This window comes from Echinops telfairi, unplaced genomic scaffold, assembly GCF_000313985.2.
Source record: "Echinops telfairi isolate 266 unplaced genomic scaffold, ASM31398v2 ScPeMD7_9;HRSCAF=40, whole genome shotgun sequence".
Taxonomy (NCBI): domain Eukaryota; kingdom Metazoa; phylum Chordata; class Mammalia; order Afrosoricida; family Tenrecidae; genus Echinops; species Echinops telfairi.
The window spans coordinates 60,054,000-60,077,447 of record NW_022103906.1 but is presented as its reverse complement, the minus strand read 5'-3'; the positions used below and the strand labels follow the sequence as shown (position 1 = coordinate 60,077,447).

Genomic DNA, 23,448 nt, shown 5'->3' with positions numbered 1-23,448 from the left:
CTGACATTCCAGTTAGCAGCTGACAGCCTACCCATTGTGCTTCCAGGGCCCTTTCCCCTTCCACTACCTGACTCGGATGAATTTGGAACGCTAAGAATGGGCAACCGGTCACAGAAATTACAGTGCAGACCTGCACAGTACAGGCAAGGGAGCAGCACTAATTTTGCTTAATAAAGAGGTTGGCATCATCTAACACAGCGGTTCCCAACCTGTGGGTTGCAACCGCTTTGGGGGTCGAACGGCCCTTTCACAAGGGTCATCCAATTCATAACAGCAGCAAAATTACAGTTATGGAGTAGCAATATAAATAATGTTATGGTTGACAGGTCACCACAACATGAGGAACTGTATTAAAGGGTCGCAGCATTAGGAAGGTTGAGAACCACTGATTTAACATGTCTCATACCCAGCCATCTCCAGCCACTCTAACCCAAACCTAGGAACAATCAGATTCACATTGATGTGGAATGACTTGTCTTCTCCCAAAAGATAAGTCCCAAACCCTTACCTGTGTGAATGTGACTTTGTTTGGAAATGGAGCATTTGTTTTCTTATGTTAATATGATCTTACTGGAGCAGGGTGGGTCCTAAATCTAATTTCTTCTGAACACAGACACACATACACAGAGACAAACACACACAGGGACAGACAGACACCATGTGCTAACAGAGCCTTATGCTTCCATAAGGGAAACAGGAGGGATTGCTGTTAACTGCTGGCAGCATGAACCAAACGGTGTCTGGTGGTGTAGTGAATGACAAGGTGGGCTGTTAACCCCAAGTTCAAAACCACCAGTCACTCCTTGGATGATGAGACTTTCTGCTCCCCTAAAAACGGACAGTCTCAGAAACCCAAGGGCAGCTCTACCCTGCACACACACACACCCTCCAATCCTGCTGCCATTGAGAGCATTCCGACTCAGAGCAACCCTGCAGGACAGGACAAAACTGCCCCTTGTGGCTTTCTGAGGCTGTCACCTCTTTGTGGGAGTCGAAAGTCTCCTTTCCCTGAGGAGCAGCCAGTGGTTCACTGCTGGCCTTTCTACCAGCAGCCCAATACCTAACCTACTTCCTACCAGGGCTCTTTCTCCTTGGATTAGACACCCTCCACTTAGACGTTGAGTGTCCAGAGTCAGAGAAAACAGTTTTTGTTTGTTAAATCCACCCTCCAGCCAGGAGCCCCGAAAGCACTGTGGATTAGGGCATTCGATTGCTAGCCACAAAGTCTGAGGTTCAAACCCACAAGCTGCACCTTGGGAGAAAGGTGGGGCTGTCTGTTCCCAAAAGACTTAGTCCTGGAGACCCTACCTAAGCTTGCCAGAGTCAGAATCAATTCATGGCAGTGGGTTTTCTCCAGCTACTCTGCTTTCCAGAACTCTGGGGTGGCGCTCATGCAGTATCAACTCGCTAAGCCCTTTCTTCTCAACAAGATCCGGGCTCAAAGCCAGGGACCAGCTTTATGACGCCTCCCCCCTCAGGCAGCAGTCATCTAGTCTACGTAGTGTGTTTCTCCCAACAAAGCAAGGTTTGCAAAGCACAGTCTCCTTAGTTCCGGTCCTTCCACGGAGCCTTAGGCAGCCTCCTGGTAGACTGAAGTGTTTACTTAGCTTGTGACATCTGTGTCCCCATTCATCAGACCACCTCCTCTGCAGTCCGAGGGCCCTTTCCCAACAATCTTCACTTTGACGCGAATATCTTGACTCCTCAGGCAGATCTCGTGGGGGGAATACAAGACAAGCAAAGTCACCTCTAGAGAACTCGAGATGGATGGTCCGAAGAGCCTCAATTCTTCTTCCTGCGCTTTCCACTGGCTCTTTGGACGCTGCTTCCCATCTTCTGCTTCATTTTTAATTTAGGAAAGATGACTAATACTGTTTGATCACTTTCATAGCTTGACCTCGCTGGCCTCTGTAAGCCCTGAAGGGTAGACTCCTTAAGAAAAGGCAAGGCAGGCATGGCATGTGTCAGGGGGAAGTGGAGTTCCTATGATTGCACTCACAAATGTTGCCTTTGACATGCAGTTCCTCTCCATTCATGAAAGATGGTTTCCTGATGGTCATTTATTAGCTGTGACAGCCAGCAACACTCCTTTCAGATACAGCCACAATGATCTCGAGCTGCCTTCAAGGCACAAAGACGGCTCCAAGCTCCCTTCCAGAATGCTTGCCCCCAAGGCAACAGCTCAAAGCCTCTGTTAAGGGAGCACTGCCGTGGCAGAAGTCTCTGGACAGGGAGGTTCTACTCTTCCTACTGACACCAGGAACACAGACATCAATTACTCCCACTCCACATGCCAGGAAACCCAGTTCTGCCCCCGTCTCTAGGGGGAAACCTCCTGTGCCCACAGCGAGAGCCCCAAATCCCCTAAACCACCCCCACGCCCGGCAGAGGAGGTGCCATCTTTGCCAGAGCCCTTCCCAAGTAACCTGCACCACCAAGACAAGGAAATGTTTTCCCTGAATCTCAAAGGGACAAACTAGAAGCATAAAAACTAATACATAAACTAGATACACTATGGGTTTAATTCATTAAACATTCTAATGAATGACATAAAAATCACACGACTCTGGTTAACAGGGTTTACAGCCCATATTTTCTGCCACATTACAAGACCCAATGTTGTCTGCTTTGAGTATCTCTACCCATTTCTTTCTTGGTAGCACAAGTGATCCGGCACCAGCTGGCAGGGTGGCAGCCATGGGTGCCTCATAAGACAGGCTTGGCAACTGCTCTGAGGAGTGCCAGCAGTGACAACCCTGTGGGGCAGTTCAGCTCTGCAGAAATGGGGCCACCGTGGGCTGGAAGTACACTCCATGGCTGCTCCCCCCAAAAAACCAAAACACTGCCAGAGTTGATTTGGGCTCAGAGAGACCCAAAAGGGATGGGTAGAACCGGCCCCTGTGAGTTTCTGGGACTGACTCTTTATGGGAGTAGAAAGCTGAGTTTCTGGGACTGACTCTTTATGGGAGTAGAAAGCCTCGTCTTTCTCCCTCTGAGAGGCTTCAAACTGCTGATCCTATGGTTTGCAACCCACCACATAACCACTATGCCACCAGAGTGCCTTCGATGGCAGCAGGCCGCACTGCTTTCTGCTTCTACGTTTTCATTCAGGGGGTTGCTAGCAGTCTCAGGATCACCTCGACAGCTTGAGGTTTTGAGAAGACGCGCTCAGTGAGACGGGGGTGAGCCAGAACCGCCTTGTGTTTCTGAGACTCGCAAGGTCTTCCCACATCTGACAGGGTGCCGGCTGCCCACTTCCCCCGCACTTGTCTGCTCTGAGCCGGCTTTCTCTAACCCGGTTCTGCCTGCCCTTTGGCTTTCGCAGGTTTGACTGTCTTTTGCTTTAGGCATTTGGGAGCAAACAGGCAGGCTGGGGTGGGGAGCAGATAAGAGAGAAATGAGACGGGAGAGAGAAAAGCAGAGATTTGAAAGAATAAGGTGGCAGGGTGGCAGGAGACAAAACTGGGGACTGAAGACAAGTAAAGCCTTTCTTCCCATGTTAAATCTGGTCCACACGGAGAATCGCTCATCACCCGTGCCAAGCCCACGGCACCAGTCTGCCAAATGGTTCTTTTTGCATTTAAACGTAGGTAGTGTGCTGCCCACGGAGTTTTGGCTCAGTGGTTAAGAAGCGCGGTTGCCAACCAAAAAATCAGTGGTTCAGAGCCCCGGGTCACAGGAGAAAGACGTGGCTGTCTGAACCCACGAAGCCATGAGAATCGGCCCCGGGGGCGCTGCACCCTAGCTTCCCCTGAGTTGAACAGACCCCACAGCAGTGGGTGGGGTGGGGTCTTGAGTGCTTCGAAGACAACCAGAAAATGGCAAGAGTGAAACATGTAATTATAGTAGTATAAAAATGAGCATAATGCAGTGTGGTGAATTTTAATAAGACTTTAATAACATTGGTAGAGAGCCAAACTACAAAATGCCCAAGAATTTGGAGTACGAAACCTCAGTGACAAAATAAAAACATACCAAAAGCTAGAAACACTAAAAGGGGGTAATAATCTTCAGGCTAAAGAAACCATTTTCTCCACAAGTACTGAGCACGTTCAATAAAAATTAAATGAGATTGAAGATGAGGAGGTGCCGGCGGGCACTCCCACCCGATCTGGGCAGGCAAAGGCTCCACGCCAGGAGCACACGAGCTCCAATCACTGATAGATCTGGAATCAGCTGCCGCCGGGTGGCCTGGGTCCCTCAGCTCTCACTCCCGGGATAGAGGTGGTTGTAGCGCCATTATGGAAAGGAACCAGGCTGGCCCACGAAGGGCTGACACGGTTTCCCCAGAGGAGTGGGTGGAGCCCTGCCTCACCCACCCACTCCACCCCACTGGCCATCATGGCAGGGTGTGGTCTGGGGGTGCACAGTCTTCTCCTCCAGACACCAAACCGAAAAGCAGGCAAAACCAGGCGCCCCCACGCTATCCCAAGGCACAGCCTGCCAGAACCCTGCCTGGAGCAGACAGCAGGAATGCAGGCAGCTCCCTGCTTTGCTTTGTTCCACGGTCACTCGTCAAGGCAGATGTGCCGTCCTACCAGGGGGCTGGATTTGGGTGGGGAGTTCCCCCAGGCCCCTACAACCAAGAGTTTAGTGCTACTGTCATTTGGCCCCATTTCCTACCCACCCCAATCCTAACTACGTGGTACGATTCCGTTGGGTTCAACGTCCCCACCAGGAACACACGACCAGCCAGGTAGCTGTCCTCCAGCAGTCCTGGAGAGTGGTTGCTGGCCCCCTCGGCAGAGCCACCAGCACCCAGCAGGCCGGGCGACATGGGGCTCCCTGTCCCAGCCCTGTGCGGCAGACCAGCAAGAGGCACCATAAATCAATCGTTTAAGCAGATGCAGATTCCACGTTGACAAGAGAGACAAGAAGAAGATTTGAGGCTTTATGTCCGCTAGATGTCTACTTTTGCTATTAAAAAGTTATGTGTGACTTCAAGATGAAAGGCATTAGCAGCTTCTTAGAAGAAGATAATCCCAATCTTCTGGAGATTTAATGATGTAACTCACTGAAGCTTCTGACTCGGCCGGCTGTTAATTGAATCAAAGTCGATGACAATCTTGCTGCACTTCGGCGTGAATTTCCTAAGCATGAAAAAAGAAGAGAGAGAGGGAGAGAGAAAGATATTATCTGGTGGTAGTTAAAACAATTTGTTTACTTTGGCTTAACCTACATTTTCTGTGTGGGAAGATGGTTCCTGGGACTCACTTGCTCTCTTCTCTCTACAGGAGTCAAGGACAGCGCCCCATACCGGGAGGAACACGGGCCGGCACGGACTAAGGCAAAAAGGAAGCCTGGGAGGCCCCGGCTACCCGAGTTCACGGATTACAGGGAGCCAAAGGCTTTCTAGCAAGTTAGCCGCACAACACGGCCTCCGAGGACCACCTTTCCCACCAGATTTATCTGATTTCCTAGGAAATGTCTGCGGCCAACCAGGAGTGGCTGGCTCCCCAGGGAAAGCAGTACATTTCCCTCCTTCACAGCAAAGAAACTCCACCCGCCCAGACCCGCCCCCAAGGGGAAAGGCAACCGGTTCTCGTGAGGAGCTAATTTTTAAATTCTAAAACCGGAAGAGTGAAACAGAGCCCTTTTACATTTTTACTCATTACTGAACCTTTTACAGTAGTTAAAAGTATTGGTGACTGAAGAGGCTCCTTTGGAAAAGCAGTACACAGAAGTTTTTCTATGTCATTTGGACATAAAAGGCATGTAAGGCACAACGTACATGTTATTCCTGATGATCCCTAACATATGTGTTACCCGAGGATGCTCCCTAATGTACATGCTACATTCCCTTTGATGGGGAATACCAGAGACAAGCTTCCTACCGCGACACCCATGCTGCCCACCAATCCCAGGGAGGGGCTGCTTCGTCAATCTTTACCATCTGAGAAGGGTTTCCCAGGTGAATCCGAGGTGGGTAAAGCACACCTGGCCACCTCAGCCTGGCCAGGCCGACATGAAGACGTGATTTCAGACTCAATGGAAAATGAGGTGCTGAAAGGAAGCCCCGCAGCGGGCTCACCCTGCCCTCTCTAGGCCGGGGCTGGTTGTTAGGGGTGCAACGCTGACAAAGAGCTAATGTTCATGTTCTAAAACCTGTGGATTTTCAGTCCTCACCACTAGTGTACTTTGTCTCGGCCCTAGAGTTACTGCTCTTCAAGCACACCCCTCACAGAGACTGTCTTCAGATACTTCTGTCGTTACAATGTATCCTGGCAGTAGGCTGTGCATTTCCCTTTCCAGCCACGGCTAAAAGGCCCCTCGGAGTGTGGGAGCCAGGCACTGGCCAAGGGTGAACACCGTCCAAGGCCAAAGGTTGCTTTCTGACAGCCCTTCCCCGGAAGTTCTTCCTGCTTACCTGAACGTAATCCCCGCCATGTTAAACATGAGCCTCGCTGCTGTGGTCTCGTCGCTATCGTGGTATTTATCGGACATGAAAATAACTTCTTTGATACCTTCGAAGGCAGCAATGGAAAGCCTGTTAGTATGTGCAGATACCGAGAGGCCAAAAGACACAAGGAGCAGATGGAGCCCTGTAGTGTCTACGATTAATTACCCCTTCAGAGCGGGTGTGCAATGTCCAGTTCCCGGAGTAACTATCTGCTTCCTAATACAGCAGAGGACGTGGATTATATTTAATCTGCCCTCCAGTCTTTATGGATCTTTTGGTAACACATGCAAAGTGAAAACATGTCAAGTAGTCAAGGCTTGATCCGATTAACAATTTTTCCTTACTGCAGGCAATCAAATGCCCTCCATTCACAAGGCTCCTACTCCTAATGGGAGAGGCTAGCAGGGATGGGGAGTGGAACGTGCTGGGGAACTAAGTACCCCGGGCTTCCAGGATGGCTCTGCAGAACGAGTCACACCAGCTCAGTGGAAAGCAGGGCTGATTTCCTTTCCCGATCCCCCACGTAGCGCTACCTCGAGAGCCAGGGCTGTGGAGGGCCCCTGAGTGGCGGCCATGCACTGAGGCAGCTCCTCCACTGGCTCCTGACGGAAGCCCAAGGAAGCGAACGCTCAGGGAACACTGCCTCCACGCTGCAGCAGGGCAGGCCAGGAAACTGTCCCTCGAAGGGGTCCAGTAGCAGCCACATGGAGGCCTTTGGCTGAAAGACCACCAGCCCGCTTCTGCTCACAGATGACACGCGGGTGGTGATAAACGGCCCCTTTAAGCCTCACATCTGGCTAAACATGATAAGTGTCTAAATCTCCAGCGGAGAGTTTCATGGAGATAAAGTGGTGCTGCATCTGAGTTGTGACAGTGGGAAAAGGTGAAATATTCAGAAGGCAATGGTGTAGATTTATGGCCACTGGACTATAAAGAGGGGGAAAACACCCAAACAGAACAGACCTCAAAAGTAAGTCGTAAGGCATTGATATGCAAAGACATGTTGAGATCTTCACATGTCCACCATGTATTAGGTGAGAATTGAAATTTCATATACATCCTCTCAACTGACCTTGTTTCTGACAGAAGCTCATTTCCCTCCTCCCCCGGTCTACGCACAATATGTCAGAGAGTAGTAAAGCGACAGTAATTATATGCAATGCCTGTGTTGCTTTTTGGCAGCTTGCAGCTTAAGAAGTTGCAAACTAAATTAGAAACATGCTAAGAATCACAGAGGGTGCAATTAGTCTCAGAATACCTGGCACCGTTCAAAAAACACACACACACACACACAGGAAATACCTTGCAAAGTTGATAGTGCAATTAATTTAGATCTAAACAATAGCAATTTGAGATCAAACACATCTGCAAGGAGCTACTGATGAGCAAGCAGCACTGCAAACATGACAAGTGGAAGCAGCCAGCTCCTACCTGCCTGGATGATGAGCTTAGCACATTCGTTACATGGGAACAAGGCGACATACATGGTGCAGCCTTTCACGTCGGCCGAGTTTTTGTTCATGATGGCATTCAGCTCGGCGTGGCACACTGCGTTGAAAGAGAGGGAGAGAGACAAACTTGGATTGCAGCTCTTGAAGAATTTAAGACGACGAGCCATGAAGCGTTCCTGCCCCACTCTGAAATAACACAGACCAAACGCAATTAAGGGGTGGGGGGTTGGGTAGAGACTCTAAATGGCCAGTACCGAGAATGCCAAATGAGGGCCAAGCTGTTCGACCGGGTGGGCAATTAGCAGCATAGGCGTTAACCACTCGGCTCGGAAAGTCTGTGAGCACCTAGAGCAGCCAGGAATGGCCAAGGTCAACTAGCTTCACCCACCCGAACAGGAGCCATAGCTCAGCGCTCCACAAGGCCCTCGGGTATTGAATGGCCCATATAAAACGGCTCATTTGTGTGTTGATATGCACACACGGGGATACTCGCTGAGGCTGTGAAGAGGCCATAGTGCAGGGAATCAAGAAGTCGCGCTGAGCACTTCTATCCCGGGGGACCTGCAGCACCTCGTGGCTCTCGGAGCACAGAGCAACCCAGCAGGCTGTCCTGCGTTAAGAAAGGCCACTTAACGGCCATGGGAACACACCTTCTCCACGTTACTGGCCCATTTGGCTTAAGATGCCAAAATGGAGGTCCACGGTCACCGGGGGCTTGCCTGAATTCAAGGTGAAAGGGGCAGCTTGCTCTCTGCTCAGGAGCCAGCCCATCTTCTCGGGCCTCGTTTGCTGGGCACTCACACCACCCAAGCCACAGGGAGAAGGGGGGGCTGTTGCCTTCCTTGCAAGGGAGCGAGCAGGACTCACGCTCACTGTGAACCGCAGGCCTGTGCGTTGCCAGGTTTCGTATTGTCATCTTTTCCACTTCTGAGGCTTTCCATACTGCCATCTAATTTTCGGGGTGTGTGAACCAAAACTAAACCACAAGCGTGCTTCTAACCCACGTCTAGCTGTACACTGGGGCGCCCTGAGAAGCCCCTCCTCAGAGTGACGGTGCAGGGTGCCCTGGCCGTGGAGGCTGATGCCTCACACGATTCCCCACAGGACTCTAGTGTGCAGCCGGGCCTGGCCTCCCTTCGGCTCTCCTCAGGAGGATTATTCACACCGGCCGGGTGCTGGGCTTGGCTGCTGGCCCACGCACCTCCTGTGTGGCAACCAGTCATGTGTCAGTGGAGGTTCCACTGTTGTTGTGACGCTGAACAGCTTTCAGGGGAGCATCCAGATGGAGCTGCCTAGGCAGAAAGGCCTGGCCGTCTGCTTCCAAACATCAGGCATTGGAACCCTATGGCTCACCTGGTTCACTCGGTTCTGCTCCATGGAAAATGGAATCACCATGAGTGGTAGAAGCGCTGACTGGATGACGTCAACAACAGCACGCACACAAGTAGTCTACGCAAGGCTTTCGTACGTATTTTAGTCACAACCTACTCCATGAGCATTTATGGACCACCAGCTCCAGGTCAGACAGGAGAAAGACCTCCCTAGCCCCTTGCCCATTTTCTGGTGGGACTGCATCACGGTGAACGATTGCCTTCATTCTGGCCGCAGGCAGGGCGGGCGCTCAGGAAATGCCAGGCAGGCTACCGTGAGTGGAAGAAGCCCAAGGCTTAGGAGGCCGTGCCCAGTGAGTGGATTCTGACTCCTGCCACCGCCCCCCACCTTGTCTGCAGAGAGCACCTGCTCCAAAGGGTCTTCAAGGCTGTGAGCTTTCTGAAGCAGACCCTCAGTATGTCTTCCGAGGTGCCTCTGGGTGGTTTGAACCCTCACCTTTCAGCGAGGGAGGTAGGGGGCTTAACCGTGTTTGCCGCCCAGGGACTCCAGGGTCATGCGTCAAAATAAGCAGTCTCTGGCAGGCAGAAGAGCCTAAGGGGGGGTGGGGGTGGAGCTACATTTAACCTGCTCACAGGCCACGGGGAGGAGGTACACCAGGCTGGTCTAGCCCATACATCTGAGAGGTGAGTGAGCGGCCACCACAGACTCCATTCCAGTGTTCAGGGCGAGCCGTGTGACCACGAAGCACTGACCTCCAAGGGGCTTGCTATGTCCCAGCAGCCTCCCTGGTGACCAAGCTGTTCTGAAGCGGGGATGAACCCTGCTCAGTGTTAAAAACAATTAGATGTAATTGTTTCTTTTATCTCCCCCTGGAGGGTGAAGACCAGGCTTCTAGGTTCTTTTCGAGTCCCCCAGAGCCCAATGCAATGCCAGGAGCATAATGGGTGTTAAATATTTATTGAGTGAATAAAGGAGGAAATGCAGATTCTAATTATTGATGGTAACATTGGGAAATACAGGAAGTTCTCTTAAATTCAAGTATCAAAACTATGCTTTCCCAATGTAGCATTTTTATGTGGTTCATATTAATATTCAGAACTACATAGTTTCTGAACTCTGTTCAGGAAACACTGTTACATTGTCTCTCTTTTGAATCTTGAAAAATCACCACACTGACTTACACCAATCTCCCTCGAAGTCATCTGAGACAGTCTGGGGCAAGATTTAACATGATATGTCTTGATTCATTAATGAAAATTACCATATGAATCAGGTTCTCTCAGCCAGCATCTGACCACCCTGCATGGTGGTTGATAGAAAAACAGACTTCCTTTCTCAGAAGTACAAGTCACAAGAGAAAGAAGGGAAAGCCACTTGCTAGAAAAGTCTGAGGCCTGCGGGTCTGATGCACAGTGGCCGGTCGGCATGGGGCTCAGACACAGACGGGGCTGTCTACAAGAATAGTTCTCAGTGCCACGTATTCAATACCCAAAATTCCCAAACTGCCATCGAGTCAATGCCGACTCTTAGTGACACTACAGGACAGGTGAGTACTGCCTGGTGGGTTTCTGAGACTCGCTCTTTTACTGGAGTAGAAAGCTCCATCTTTCTCCTGAAGAACGGCCAATGGTTTTGAACTGCTGCTCTTGCAGCTGGCAGCCCAAGTCGTAGCCCCTACGCCACAGGGGCTCCTCACTCCACCACTAGACAGTGACGTGCTTGGCCCACCAAGCCGTCCCACAGACTCCCTCAGTGCTGCAAACTTCCAGTGCTTGGCTTTGAAGGTGCCTCGGAAGAAAGGCCTGGTCAATGTACTTCTAAACACTAGCCAACGAAAACCCCGAGGCAGCACACTTCTACTCCGACAGGCAGGAGGCAATGTCACCATCCGGTGGAATCGGCTCCAAGGTAACTTGTTTCCCGAGTCCCATCACTAAGGGGTTGAAGAGAGAAACCCCCCACCCACGGGGACACACAGCACCTCGGCCTGGATCCTGGCCCTCAATCCCACTTTGCATGGTGCTGTCTGTCCTGGTCTTTGCCTTTCTGGCCCAGCCTTTGCCCTCAGACCCAAGATCTCCATGTCCCTGACAGGCGGCTTCCCCTCCGACACTCCCTTGTATCTCCCTATAGGAGATGCCCTTAGATGGGCCACAAAGAGAAAACAGGATGAACACACCTGGCAAACGGCCACCCTGTTGGTTTAACGTGGGTCAGAGTGGAGGCTGGGGATGGCCATCTACGCTGATCAATTCCCTGGCTAACTGCCCCGCCTGTGGTCCAGGGCAGAGCCCTGGCCAGTCCTGTGTCGGCCCCATGATTGGTGGCTGATGGAACTGCCATGCTCTCTAGGGCTTCCCCTGGCAGTGTTTTTGGAAGGAGACCACCAGGCCTTTGCTCCTATTCACTCTCAAGCTGGAAGCTCTGCTGAAACCAGTTAAACGCCATCGCAACAGGCAGACCTCCGCTGATGGGTGGATCTCACACGGAGAGCAGAATCCCAGCACGGAATTACCACTGCCCTCACAGGACCTCTAATTTTCTCTAGAACAATGTTTTTCAAACTGAAAGTAGGTCATGACATCGGCTCAGCGAGTGATAACCGGTATTTTGTTTTATTTATTTTTCCTATTAAATGAGAAGGATGAGAAGGGACCTGATCAGAATGCAACCTACATAACAAGGTTAATTACTGCTGCTTAAAACGGTTTCAGATGCAAATTGCGTTTGCTGTGTCGCCTGAGAAACACTATTCTGCGGAAACTCGCTGGCCTCTGGAATATGCTGGTAGATGTTTGTAACCAACAATTTGTAGCAATTGCTGATTTCTGCGGTGTACATACTTCCCCCATGGCCACTTTCAAGCTCCCAACACGACATTCCATAAACCGAACCCGCTGCCATGGTGTCGACACCAGGCACCCACAACAAAAACCAGAAACCTCACTCAGAGTCACAGAGGCCTTGCTGACCTGGGACGCGGTCAGTTGGCATCAGCCCCACACACCCCTGGACGCCCTTATCCTTACCTGGACCTACGGTCTCTTTTCGGTGGCAGTCTGTGGATTGGCCTGGTGGCGAGTTGAACTGCTAACATCAAGGTCAGCAGGCTGAAGTCACCAGCCACTCACTCTGTGGGAGAAGATGAGGCCTCTCCTCCCATAAAAAGTGAAAGTTTTAGAAACTCAACAGGCCCAGGTCTGTCTACAGGGTCGCGATGAGCTGAAACGGACTTGCTGGCAGCCTGGTCTGGTGCTTTGGATTCACCACTGTGCTTGGCCCCTGGTTAGGGAGCCACTCTCCACTCAAAAGGCAGGGGTCACTCGGTGGTAGCACTCTCGCCGTCCACATGGGAACATGGGCTCCCGCTCAGTCAGTGTGCCTCAGGCTCAGCCCCCCAACCGTCAGTGGAAGCTTGTGCTGCTAGGATGCTGAACTGAAAGACAGACAGAGCTGCAGATGCTGGTCCAGTCCCTAGGGCGCCATGGTGCAGTGGTGAGCTTAGTTGCCTTCCACAAGTGCCAATCCCATTGTGCCTGTGGTCATCACGAGCTGGGCTGATTAACAGCCGTTAGCTAACACCACCACCAAAGCCCCCCTGGATCACCATATGCTTGGGCTTCTCCTCCTCCGACTCAGCAGGTGCCTCTTCTTTATCCCGCCATTCTCCTGCAACTTCCTGCGACTTGGTCCTGCTCTTCTATTTTTCTCCCGTCGTCACCAACTTTAAGATTTCACCAGTTCACGTATCCTCAGGTACCGAATCTATATGTAAAACCCTGAGATCTACCTCTCTAACCCCACTTCCCCTTGGTTCCTTGCACCTTGGAAATACCATGTAGATAGCTGAGGAGCCCTGGTGGCGTAGTGGGTTACATGTTGGGCTGCTAATTGCAAGGTCAGCAGTTCAAATCTACCAGTTGCTCCTTGGGAGTTGGCTCAGAAATCCGCAAGGGCAGGTCTGCCCTGCCTCAGACGGTCACTTGCACGGTGCGTCAGAATCCACTCAGTGGCAGTGAGGGTAGCTACTCAAAGGCAGTAGGGCAATGAATACCTGTTCCTTCTCTGTGGTTGTCGGGTGCCAGTGAGTCCACCTCATGTGACACAGAACTGCCCCACCTCTCTCCCCTTTCTCCCGCAGAGCAGCTGGAGAGGGGATGGGGAGGGGGATGGGGAAGCAGTAGGTGTCAGGTCCCAGCAGCTGGCCTTTCTGTCGGTGCCAGGACAGCAGCAAGCCTGCACACAGACCTGAGTGGCAAATCAACCAAGTAGGAGCGTTAGTGCCCTGGCTGGTCCTCTAGAAATAAACACGGTTTTCATACTCGGAGCAGGAGGAAGGGCCCAGCACACCAGTCACCGCAGAGCCCACGAAGTTCCTCAGACAGCCTACACGGCTGCAACAACTAATTTCTCCAGCAATTTACCAATCATCATTCAAGCAATAAGCAAAAGACATCTCCAAATACTCCATGTATATCTGACAAGCACAAAGAGTAACATAAAACTCTTCAATTATACCCAGCATTATTTAAAAGGGGAAAAAAAATCAAACACTGAACATATCAGATTAATGCTTATAAAGTTCTTGCTTGCCAGAGGCAGAACCTCTGTTTCAGGTAATTACAAGACAATTCCTATGCTTTAGTTGTGTGTGTGTGTGTGTGTGTGTGTGTGTGTGTGTGTGTGTGTGTGTGTTTCTTTTCGATTACTGTCAGAATTCAGAACAGCATTAACCTTGGACCACTGAGAAGGGGCTGTGTAATTAGAAAACTGTATTTCTCAAATTCTCTCTCCCAAGGGCTTGATTAATCCTTACTGTCTCGTGTAGGCAGTTCTCGAGAAGTTTGACAAATTAACAGGATATATTCCACCCTTGGTCAGACTTCAGAGACTCAACATTTTATAGATTTGGCTTTCATCTCATTTGATAGAAGACTAATCCCATATCTATTTTAGTCAGTAGAATTATTAAGTTTACTCAAATAAGTTTTTCTTTTTTTTTTAATACCTTAACAATGCCACAGAAACCCCAGGCGCTGCAAGCAACGAAGCAGTCGCTATTCCTCCTACCCTGCCCCCGCGACACCACGGGAAACTTGGGGGCCTGGTAAAATTGGGAGTCAGGAAGATTAAGTTTCCATCCCAGTCTCAGCCTGTTTAAAATTCCTCACTTTTCACGGAACGGGCCTTCCTCGGGCCTGAGGGCATTCTGCCAGGGCCGACCTAGAAGCTCAGCAGGCCGAGGTGGCAGCTCCGGCAGGGTTGGGGTGAGGAGGCCAACCACGGGCACCTGTTGCTGCCTGGCGTGGACCTGTGTGCGCTGCCCTCTGCCAACTCCCTCTGAGCGGAAGTGCCCTCCGCCCAGCCCGATGACTGCGCAGGTTCCTGAGCTGCAGCCACTCACGTTCAAAACAGGGACGACGCAGTTCACTGACAGGACAGAGGGTCAGGGCTCACGAGCCCAAAACAGGTCTGCTCACAGTCTTCTGGGGTAAAAAGGGGGGTGCTTGACCTTCTAGTCTTCCAATTGGATTTTCAGCTTCAAATTAGTCACAGACACAGAACAGGTGTCAGAGTATAGGGTTGACCTGTGCATCTTTAAAATAACTCAATTTAATTTTTACAAGAAACTCCACTTCTATTGTGATGACAAAGCTCTCTGCCACAACTTCTTAAAATCTGGTGTGTGTGTATGTGTGTGTGTGTGTGTGTGTGTGTGTGTGTGCATGTGCTTCTGGGGTCCTACAGGCATCAAAGGCACTACAGTGGGGTACATGTCTTCGCTTGGCCCCGCCCTGCCCTCGGTGCCCCAACTTTCAGCCTGATTGACTACTTCCCATGGGTGGGGCAACAGGTGCCCGTGGTTGGCCTCCTCACCCCAGCCCTGCCGGAGCTGCCACCTCGGCCTGCTGAGCTTCTAGGTCGGCCCTGGCAGAATGCCCTCAGGCCCGAGGAAGGCCCGTTCCGTGAAAAGTGAGGAATTTTAAACAGGCTGAGACTGGGATGGAAACTTAGTCTTCCTGACCCCCAATTTTACCAGGCCCCCAAGTTTCCCATGGTGTCCCGGGGGCAGGGTAGGAGGAATAGCGACTGCTTCATTGCTTGCAGCGCCTGGGATTTATGTGGCATTGTTAAGGTGTTAAAAAAGGTGTTAAAAAAAACAAAAAACTCCAGCTCACTCACAGATCCACGGAAGGAAATGTCTCCCTGCTGCTGTAGCAAAAATGGAATTTCAACTACTTGTTTCTTAATTATTGAAAGACAGCCTATTGGAGCCTCATATGTCACTGCCAGCTTCCAAAGTACCTCTCCTTCAAGTCAATAATTTAAAACAAGTGGCCCCTAACTTAAGACTCCCCCACAACCTATCATCACCCTAAAGCCCTCCTTAAGGTCACGAAGTGATCGCTTTTACAGGTACCCCAAATGCCATAGCAAGCATTTCTAGAAGTCTAGTTCTGGATGATGTCACCCTTCTACCTTCCCTCCCCTGCGTGTTCCTACACCGACAGAACAGCAGCTGGATCAATGACTGTGGTTTTCCGATGGTCTGCTGTGAAGGTACAGGATGGTGAGGAGAGCCCGTCTGGAAAGCAACAGTGAGCCCCACTAGAGCAATGGAGACCCAACAGGCTCCTACCACCATGTGGGTCCCCTTTTCCCAAGCCTCTGCTCCCCCCAAACCATCCCCAGGGCACGTAGTGCTTAGGGCTAAGTGTGGGGACACGTACTGGTCCTCCCTGTGAACTGCTTAGAGCACTTAGAATCCCTCCAGCATGCCCGCCTTCTGCAGCTCCCCCTGAGGAGCAGCCCCTGTGGGGCCATGTTGAGGCAGGGAGAGAACAGTGCCACACACAGTGTGCTATAAGGGTGGCCAGGTCCCTGCACACTCACACCTCGACGGGCAGATGACAGCCAAGGACAGAAAGAGCCAGAGGACCTGCAAGCACCACGGGCACACTATCAAAACCCCACTGCCACATGGGTTCCCACCCACAGGGTGTCCAGAATGAAAGCCTCCCAGGAGCAGCCCACCTCAGCAATCTCCCATGGAGCACCTGGCAGTCTGACCCACAGGCCCTGAAGCTGCAGTCTGATGCTTAACCCACACCACCACCAAGGCCCGTAAAAACACTACAGAGGAAATACAAAAACCAAAACCGAACTCACTGCCATCAAGCTGATTTCAACTCCTAGCGCCCCTATTGGACAGGGTAGAATTGCCACTGTGAGTTTCTGAGACCGTCACTCTTTATGGGACCAGAAACCCTGTCTCTCCCCCAAGGAGCAACAAGTGGTTTTGAACTGCAGTCTTGTCTATCAGTGGCCCAGTGTGTAACCACAGGGCTCCCTTGGAGAAGCATAAAGAGTAAAAGCGCATTCTGGAGAGATGAGGGGTTTGAGGTGGATTAGATGGAAAGCAACGTGCAGGCAATACTGTTTTCACAGAAAAATGCATTCGGATTACAGATGGCTTTGTGAAAGAAAAGGGTTTGTCTAAACCAGTGGCTTTCAACCTTCCTAATGCTGCGACCCTTTAAGACAGTTCCTCGTGTTGGGGTGACCCCCCCCAACTATAAAATTATTTTCTTTGCTACTTCATCACTGTCATTTTGCTACTGTTATAATCGGGTGACCCCTGTGAAAGGGCTGTTCGACCCCCAAAGGGGTCACAACCCACAGGTTGAGAACCGCTGGTCTAAACCCTGGGGGTTGCCTACACAGTGGCAAGGCCTTGCTCAAGCCCCAGCCTCTAGAAGACTCTGTTTAGGCAACCTTCTGTGGGAACAATAAACTCCTCACCTCAAGTTGGTCCTTCCTGCCACGAAGACGTGGGGCAGCCAAAGACAGGGACACCCAGAGCAGTGGGGCAGCACCTCTGTCTCACTGGACCACAACCCAACTCATCCACAGCATGTGCCCAAGTACAAACAACTGGGTTTTAATAGCTGATTTTTCAGAAGTAGATCTTCAGGGCTTCGGATGGCAGCTGAGGGTGCTAACAGTTTGCACGACCCCAGACCAGACCCACTGCTGAGGAGCTGATCCGAGTCATGGTGAACCCAGGTGCCATACCTTGGGTCACCTTGCCTAGGCAAGCATCCTCAGTAGTTAAGGCCATGTCATGCTCCAAGATGAGACTGCCACAGGAGGTGTGGGCCACTCCCAAGAGAAGTAGGTGCTGTGGAAAAGCTGGCTGGCTTTTTGCTGGGTTTGGATTCTGCGACTGGCTTGTCATCTGACGTGCAGGCTGCTGACCCTGGGGGTTGTCGGCAGCCTGCTACCTTCCCTGCAGACCTGGGCTTCATTCGCCTCTGCAGCCAGAAGCCCCTGTAGCTGAGAGTCAGGAGAAGCCTCCAGCCCAACATCTGACCCGTGGTCTACAACTTGCGTGCCTCCACAACTGTGTGAGCCATTTCCTTCCCAAAATCCGCTCTGTATGCGTGCATACTGACACTGCATCTCTGAAGAACGCAGCCTAAGACACCATGCCACCACCTGTTACAAAGTAAAACTGCGCTCCCGAGGAGTTTCTTGGCTGTCATCCTCACAGGGATGGATGCCTGGTGTTGCAGTAGTGAAGGCACCCGGTTGCTAAGTGAAGGTTGTGGGGAAAAGGCGTGGCAGCCTGCTGCTGGAGAGATGTACAGCCTCGGAAGCACTAAGGGGTTACAGACACTCCTGCCCTGCGGAGTCAGAATGGATTTGATGACAATGGGTTTGGTTTCCGGCTTAATCTTTCAGTAGCAGATTGCCAGGCCTTTCTCCGGTGGTACCACTGAGGGGGCTATCGAGTTAGCAGTCAAGCACACACCATTTGTGGCACTCAGGGATCCCTAACCCCCATCAGCTTTGGGCACTGATGGGCACGTTATTCCAGGGGGGGCTTGGTCTTTCTACAGCAACGTTTGGGAGAGAGACTACAGAGCCAACAGTGAGGATTTAAGACTCTCCCTACACGTGAGGAGGGGACACCCCATGGCAGAGCGACAGATGTGTGGGGCCACGTTCTGTTACCAGCTCGGCTAGACAGGCAATGACCAAACTCGCTGCCGTCAAGTGGATTCCGACACGTGACCACTGAGGCTGCATGGAACTGCTCCTGTGGGTTTCTGGGACTGCAATCATTAAGGGGCGCAGAAGCCCCCTCTGTCTCCTGAGGAGCAACAGATGGGCTCAAACCACTGGTCTTGCTGTTGGCAGTCCAGCACGCAGCCCGCTGCACCACCAGGGCTCCTGGGGAAAATGCCAGTGTACGGGCAATCTGCCCAGGGCTTGGGGAGAGAGGGCTGAACGGCCGACTGGAAATTGGCCAGATGCTCCAGACTCGGGGTGAAACAGCAACTCCTGGGGCGCCCACCTGCTGCCGGCCCAGGCCCCCGCTAATCTCTCCGCCTCTGGACTTGAGGGAAGGTCCCCTGATTCTGCTCCCCACTTACCCCATCTGACTGGTGTTTGTGGAAGAGCATGGCACAGGCAATCTACCTGATGAACGTTAGTGCGTCCTTAACCTGTCTGCCCAGGCTGCCAACCAGGGCCGGCAGCCCGCGGTGGCGCGGTTACAGGAATGTGAGTTTCCTCTCCTCTCTCCTTGGGTCCCCATCGCGGCCCCCTTCCTCGCTGCCTCGTGCTAAGGCGGCTGGCAACAGCTCATGGCACCCAGGGGAGCCACTTAGCCCCAATGGTAGTGCTTAGGGCTAAAGAGATTTCTGACTGTGGTGTTTCCATTATTGATAATAAAGCCCCCAGAACTCTAATTACATTGCTTCCCAATGTGCTAAGGGCACACAATCAGGTCAGGAGGAGGAGGGTGTGAAAATACTGCATTTCATCAATAGGCAGCCCTGCCGCGTCCCTCCCTCCAGCTCCTCTAAAAACATGTTTGATGGCTAAAATGTACTTCAACACCCCCCCCAAAAAAAACACCAACCAACAAAGGGGGGATCACTAATCACCCTTCAGCAATTCTGTAATGCAAATATATACCTACAAAGCTTGACAGTTTTCCTCCCCTGCTCACGGCTCGTCAGGGGAACCTGGGCTGGGCAATGAGCACTGCAATGGGAGTCGGGAACCATGCGGCCTCATTAATTCCTTCTCCACCAGGCACACCGCAGGCAACTCCCCGATCCTGGAGAAGGTGGGGCTTATCAGTGTTCTCAGATGAGGTACCCACTCTGGACACTGGCCTATATTCCTAGAACTTTCTAGCCCCTGGCAGGGGCCTGAGATTCAGAATTAACTCGATGGCAGTGAGGTCGGTCTTTTAGTTAGGAGGAGTTCTGGTGCCATACTACCTGCCATCGAGTTGATGCGACTCGGAGTGACCCTGTAGGACAGGGCAGACTGCCCCTGTGGGTTTCTAAGACTGTAACACTTTATGGGAGAAGACAGCCTCCTCTTTCTCTTGCAGAGCAGCTGGTGGGTTTGAAACACCCACCTTGTGGTCAGCAGTGACCCACTCTACCACCAGGGCTCCTTCCTGGTGCTGACCCGCAAGGTCCACGGCTCAAAAGCACCATGTGCTCTGCAGAAGAAAGAGGAGGCTGTCTGCCCTCATAAACATTGAAAGTCTCAGTTCTCCTCTGTCACCATGGGTGGGGCTCGACTCCAGGGGCTGAGTTTTGTTTTGTTTGGAGTCAGCCTTCTCCCACTCTACACAACAACCACCTCTTCCTTTCCCACCAAGTTCCAGCCTGTTCACTGCCTCCCCCTCTCCTCTGGCAGCCAAGATCCTGGCTTCATCCCACATCGACAATGTGGTGGCATGAAGCGCCGAGAAACAAACTTACTGCCACCGAGTTGAGATGCAGATTCACAGCGACCCTACAGGGCAGTGTAGAGCTGCCCCTTGTCGGTTTCCAAGACTGTCACTCTCCCACACATCATAGAATCCAACAGTTTAATCGCTCAATCATATCAAGGATTGTACAATCATTATTACCACAATCAAATTCAGAACATGCCCTCCCACCCCCACCGGCCCAGACTGTAACGCTTCATGGGAGTAGAAAGCGAGGCTCTCAATCCCAGAGCACCTGATGGTTTCGAACAGCTACCCTTGTGGCTGGCAGTCCAACACGGAAGCACGCCGCCCCAGGGCTCCTTCCCATGTGTCATGTTCCCATCTAAACCTCCAGTGCCACCTGGCCATCACAGCCCCTCCTCTGATTTTTAACCATGAGCTTGGGATGCTGCACCCCTCCCATGCTGTCAAAGACACCCTTCTTTTCCTTTCGTTTGTCAAGCTCTCTCTCTATTGGACTATCCCCATCAGCAAACAAACACTCCCTCGATTTTTCCATCTCATAAACACCACGAACACACCTTTCTCTGGGCCCCATCTCCCACGTGAGTCCCTACCCGCACATTCTGCCCTCTGGGCAGCCAAACACCTCAAACCCATAATCCCCGTGTGTTGTCCCCTCATCCTCACCTGCTGCTTTCTTTGGCCGGCTCCCATTCTTACTCAGTCCACTCAGACGGCACTTCGAAACGAATAGTGATTCGAGCCGCTCAAGGAGCCCTGGTGGCATAGTGGAGTACACCTTGGGCTGCTAAACTCAGGGTCAACAGTTCGAACCCACCAACCCCTCCACAGGACAAAGAAGAGGCTTTCTGCTCCCATAAAGATGCACAGCCTCAGAAACACAGGGGCAGCTCTACCCTATAAGGTCCCTATGAGTCAGGACCAACTCGGTGGCAAGAAAGTGTTTTTCTGTGAGTCAGAATGGACTCGGCTTTGGTTTTAGGTACCCTGTGAAAGGAAATGCAGGAACATGAGAGGTCACCTGACCCTCTTATGGAATGGTCCGTGTGAAAGAAGAAACTATTGTAGTTGAGGATCTACCTAGTTAGTGCTAATTCCACTGCAGCATGTTATTAGTAACTTTGGATGCTTATTCGATGTGATTCAAACCCTGTCGACCTGTTACTCTTCTTATACCTCTGAGCAGCACCTGACACCACTGGCCACGCCCCCTTCATAACCCACTCTTCCTGTGGTCCAAGATGCCTTCCAGCCTTTCCATGGCCTCTCCTCGTTCACCCTCCTATGAAGGCAGGGGGTTCTCAGTGAGCCCCATATTACCCTCCGCCTTCCAGGGCACTGAGGTCATCCAAAGGAACCCTACTGGCTCCATGGTAAGAGCGTGGCTGCTAAACCAGTGGCTAGCAGTTCAAACCCTCCAGGGGCTCTGACGGCGAGAGAGGAGGCTGCCTGTTTCCCTCAAGAACAACTCACCGCCATCGAGGTGATGCCCACTCAAAGCGACCCAGGAGTGCAGCCTTCGCTCCCCACGGGACGGTTCGCTCTGTCCTTAGTCACAATGAGCTGGAATCAAGCAGATGGCAGTGGTTTGGTGTTTTGGTTTCTAGATGTCTCTCTCACCCACTTGAGGCCTTTGCTGAGAGTCAGGCTTTAGGGCTCCAACTCCTCCTCGGTGTGGCCCCAAGTCGTGCTCCTCTAGTAGGCTTCTTCCCTTAATTCACCTACTGAAGCGCGCAGGCAACACGGAGAGAGGAGAACCAACCTCCACCCCTCATCCTGTTATCACTCGGCCTCCCAATACACGCCGCCTTCAGCCAGTCCGCCTCATCTCCAGTGCCCCCCATCCCCCAACCCTTAGGCCCAACACCTTCTTGCCCAACTTACTGCAAGTGCCTCATAGCTTGGGTGTCCCGTTCTCCACCTTTGTTCCTGGACAATCCAGTATTCACCCGTCCAAACAATCCTTAAGATCCAAACTCCTTCCTCTACCAACCCTCACCTTGTTACTTCACTCCTCGCCCTCTAAGCTTAAGCCAACCTCCTTCCATTGCACATACTGATCCAACTGCATTCTCTCCTACTTGAAGGCCTTCTCAAACCTTCCCACACCCAGTCACCACCACCCCACCTTTACTTGGGGGACTCATCTAATCCTCAGAGTTTAGTTCAAAAGCAAACTCCTCACAGAGGAGCATGTGATAGTACCTGTTTCCTCCATTAATGTCTACTTCTCCCACTATTAGGCCTACTCCAGAGACCACGTATACTTGATTTACCAGTGTAGAGTGCCTGACATTAATATATAAAATAAAACTTCTATCAAGTTGATTCCACATCAAGTTGATTCCACGTCACGGCGACCCTGCATGCTTCAGAGGAGACTGTGACCTTCTGGAAGCCAGTGGCCAGGCCTTCCTTCTCAGCCCTCTGAGCGGATGTGAGTACATGCAGGAGAAGTCCGAGTCCCTGCTGAAGGAGTGAAGACACCTGAAACCGTGACGCATTCCGGAGCCTTGGTGGCACAGTGGTTACAGGCTGGGTTCCTAACTGTGCAAGGTCCACAGTTCAAGACTACCAGCTGCTCCTAGGTAGAAAAAGGGGCTTTCTACTCCTGGAAAGAGTCTTAGAAACTCAACAGGGGCTGTTCTACCTTGTCCTTTAGAGTCTGTGAGTTGGCATCAACTCGATGGCAGTGAGCTTGAGTTTTATTATAAAATTGTTTTAATTTTGAAAAAGGAAGCAAGATGACTCAGGGGAGCTTCCCCACCACCAACAGATAACCCCAGCTAAGGAAAGAACTCCTAAAAGGTACAACTCATTTGCAGAAGGAAAAACGGCAGAGGAATGCTGCATCCTTTTATTCACCTAATTTCAAAATTAATGGCAGTTTGAACAGTCTTTTAATTGCAGGATTGAAAACTTTATGCTCAGTCGTCATATTCACTATTTTTACTTTGCTCTGGCATCTATCACTTGGAAGCTGCAGAGACAAAACGTACACCTCCACTACAGACTGGCACCTACCCTTCACAGCCAGCCGCAGCTGTGAGAAGAGGAGAGAAGACTGTGCTGCAGTGACGGGAAATGACTCCGACCCACTGGCTGGATGAGACCGTGCTAACTAACAGGGTGTATGGTGTATGGAACACTCAGAGGGGCTTGGTCCTTTTGCCATTCTACTGGGGATCTAAGTACAATCAGGGTGCAGGGTAGCAACGATGAAACATATAACATTCCTCTAGTTCTTAAATGCTTCCTCCCCGCCCCACTATCATGATCCCAATTCTACCTTACAAATCTGGCTAGACCAGAGCATACACATTGGTACAGATAGCTACTGGAAACACAGGGAATCCAGGACAGATGCCTCCTTCAGGACCAGTGGTGAGAGGGCCGATACCAGGAGGGTGGAGGGAATGTGGAGTAGAAAGGGGGAATCGATTACAGGAATCTTAAGTATTGCCTCCTCCCTGGGGGATGGACAGCAAAGAGGG

The 23,448-nt window shown here is 51.5% G+C and overlaps 1 protein-coding gene across 1 annotated transcript in view; it reads right to left on the bottom strand.

The window, feature by feature from the left end:
• Positions 1-3,876: 3,876 nt before the first annotated feature.
• The window catches only part of DCTD (dCMP deaminase), a 33,547-nt gene continuing 13,975 nt past the window's right edge, over positions 3,877-23,448 (bottom strand). Inside the window, exons 3-5 of the mRNA XM_004696136.3 lie at positions 7,832-7,948; positions 6,368-6,464; positions 3,877-5,090 (exon numbers count right to left, since the gene is read on the bottom strand). Coding sequence (XP_004696193.1) covers positions 5,012-5,090; positions 6,368-6,464; positions 7,832-7,948 — 293 coding nt within the window. The 3' untranslated portion in view covers positions 3,877-5,011. The remainder of the gene's footprint in view (positions 5,091-6,367; positions 6,465-7,831; positions 7,949-23,448) is intronic.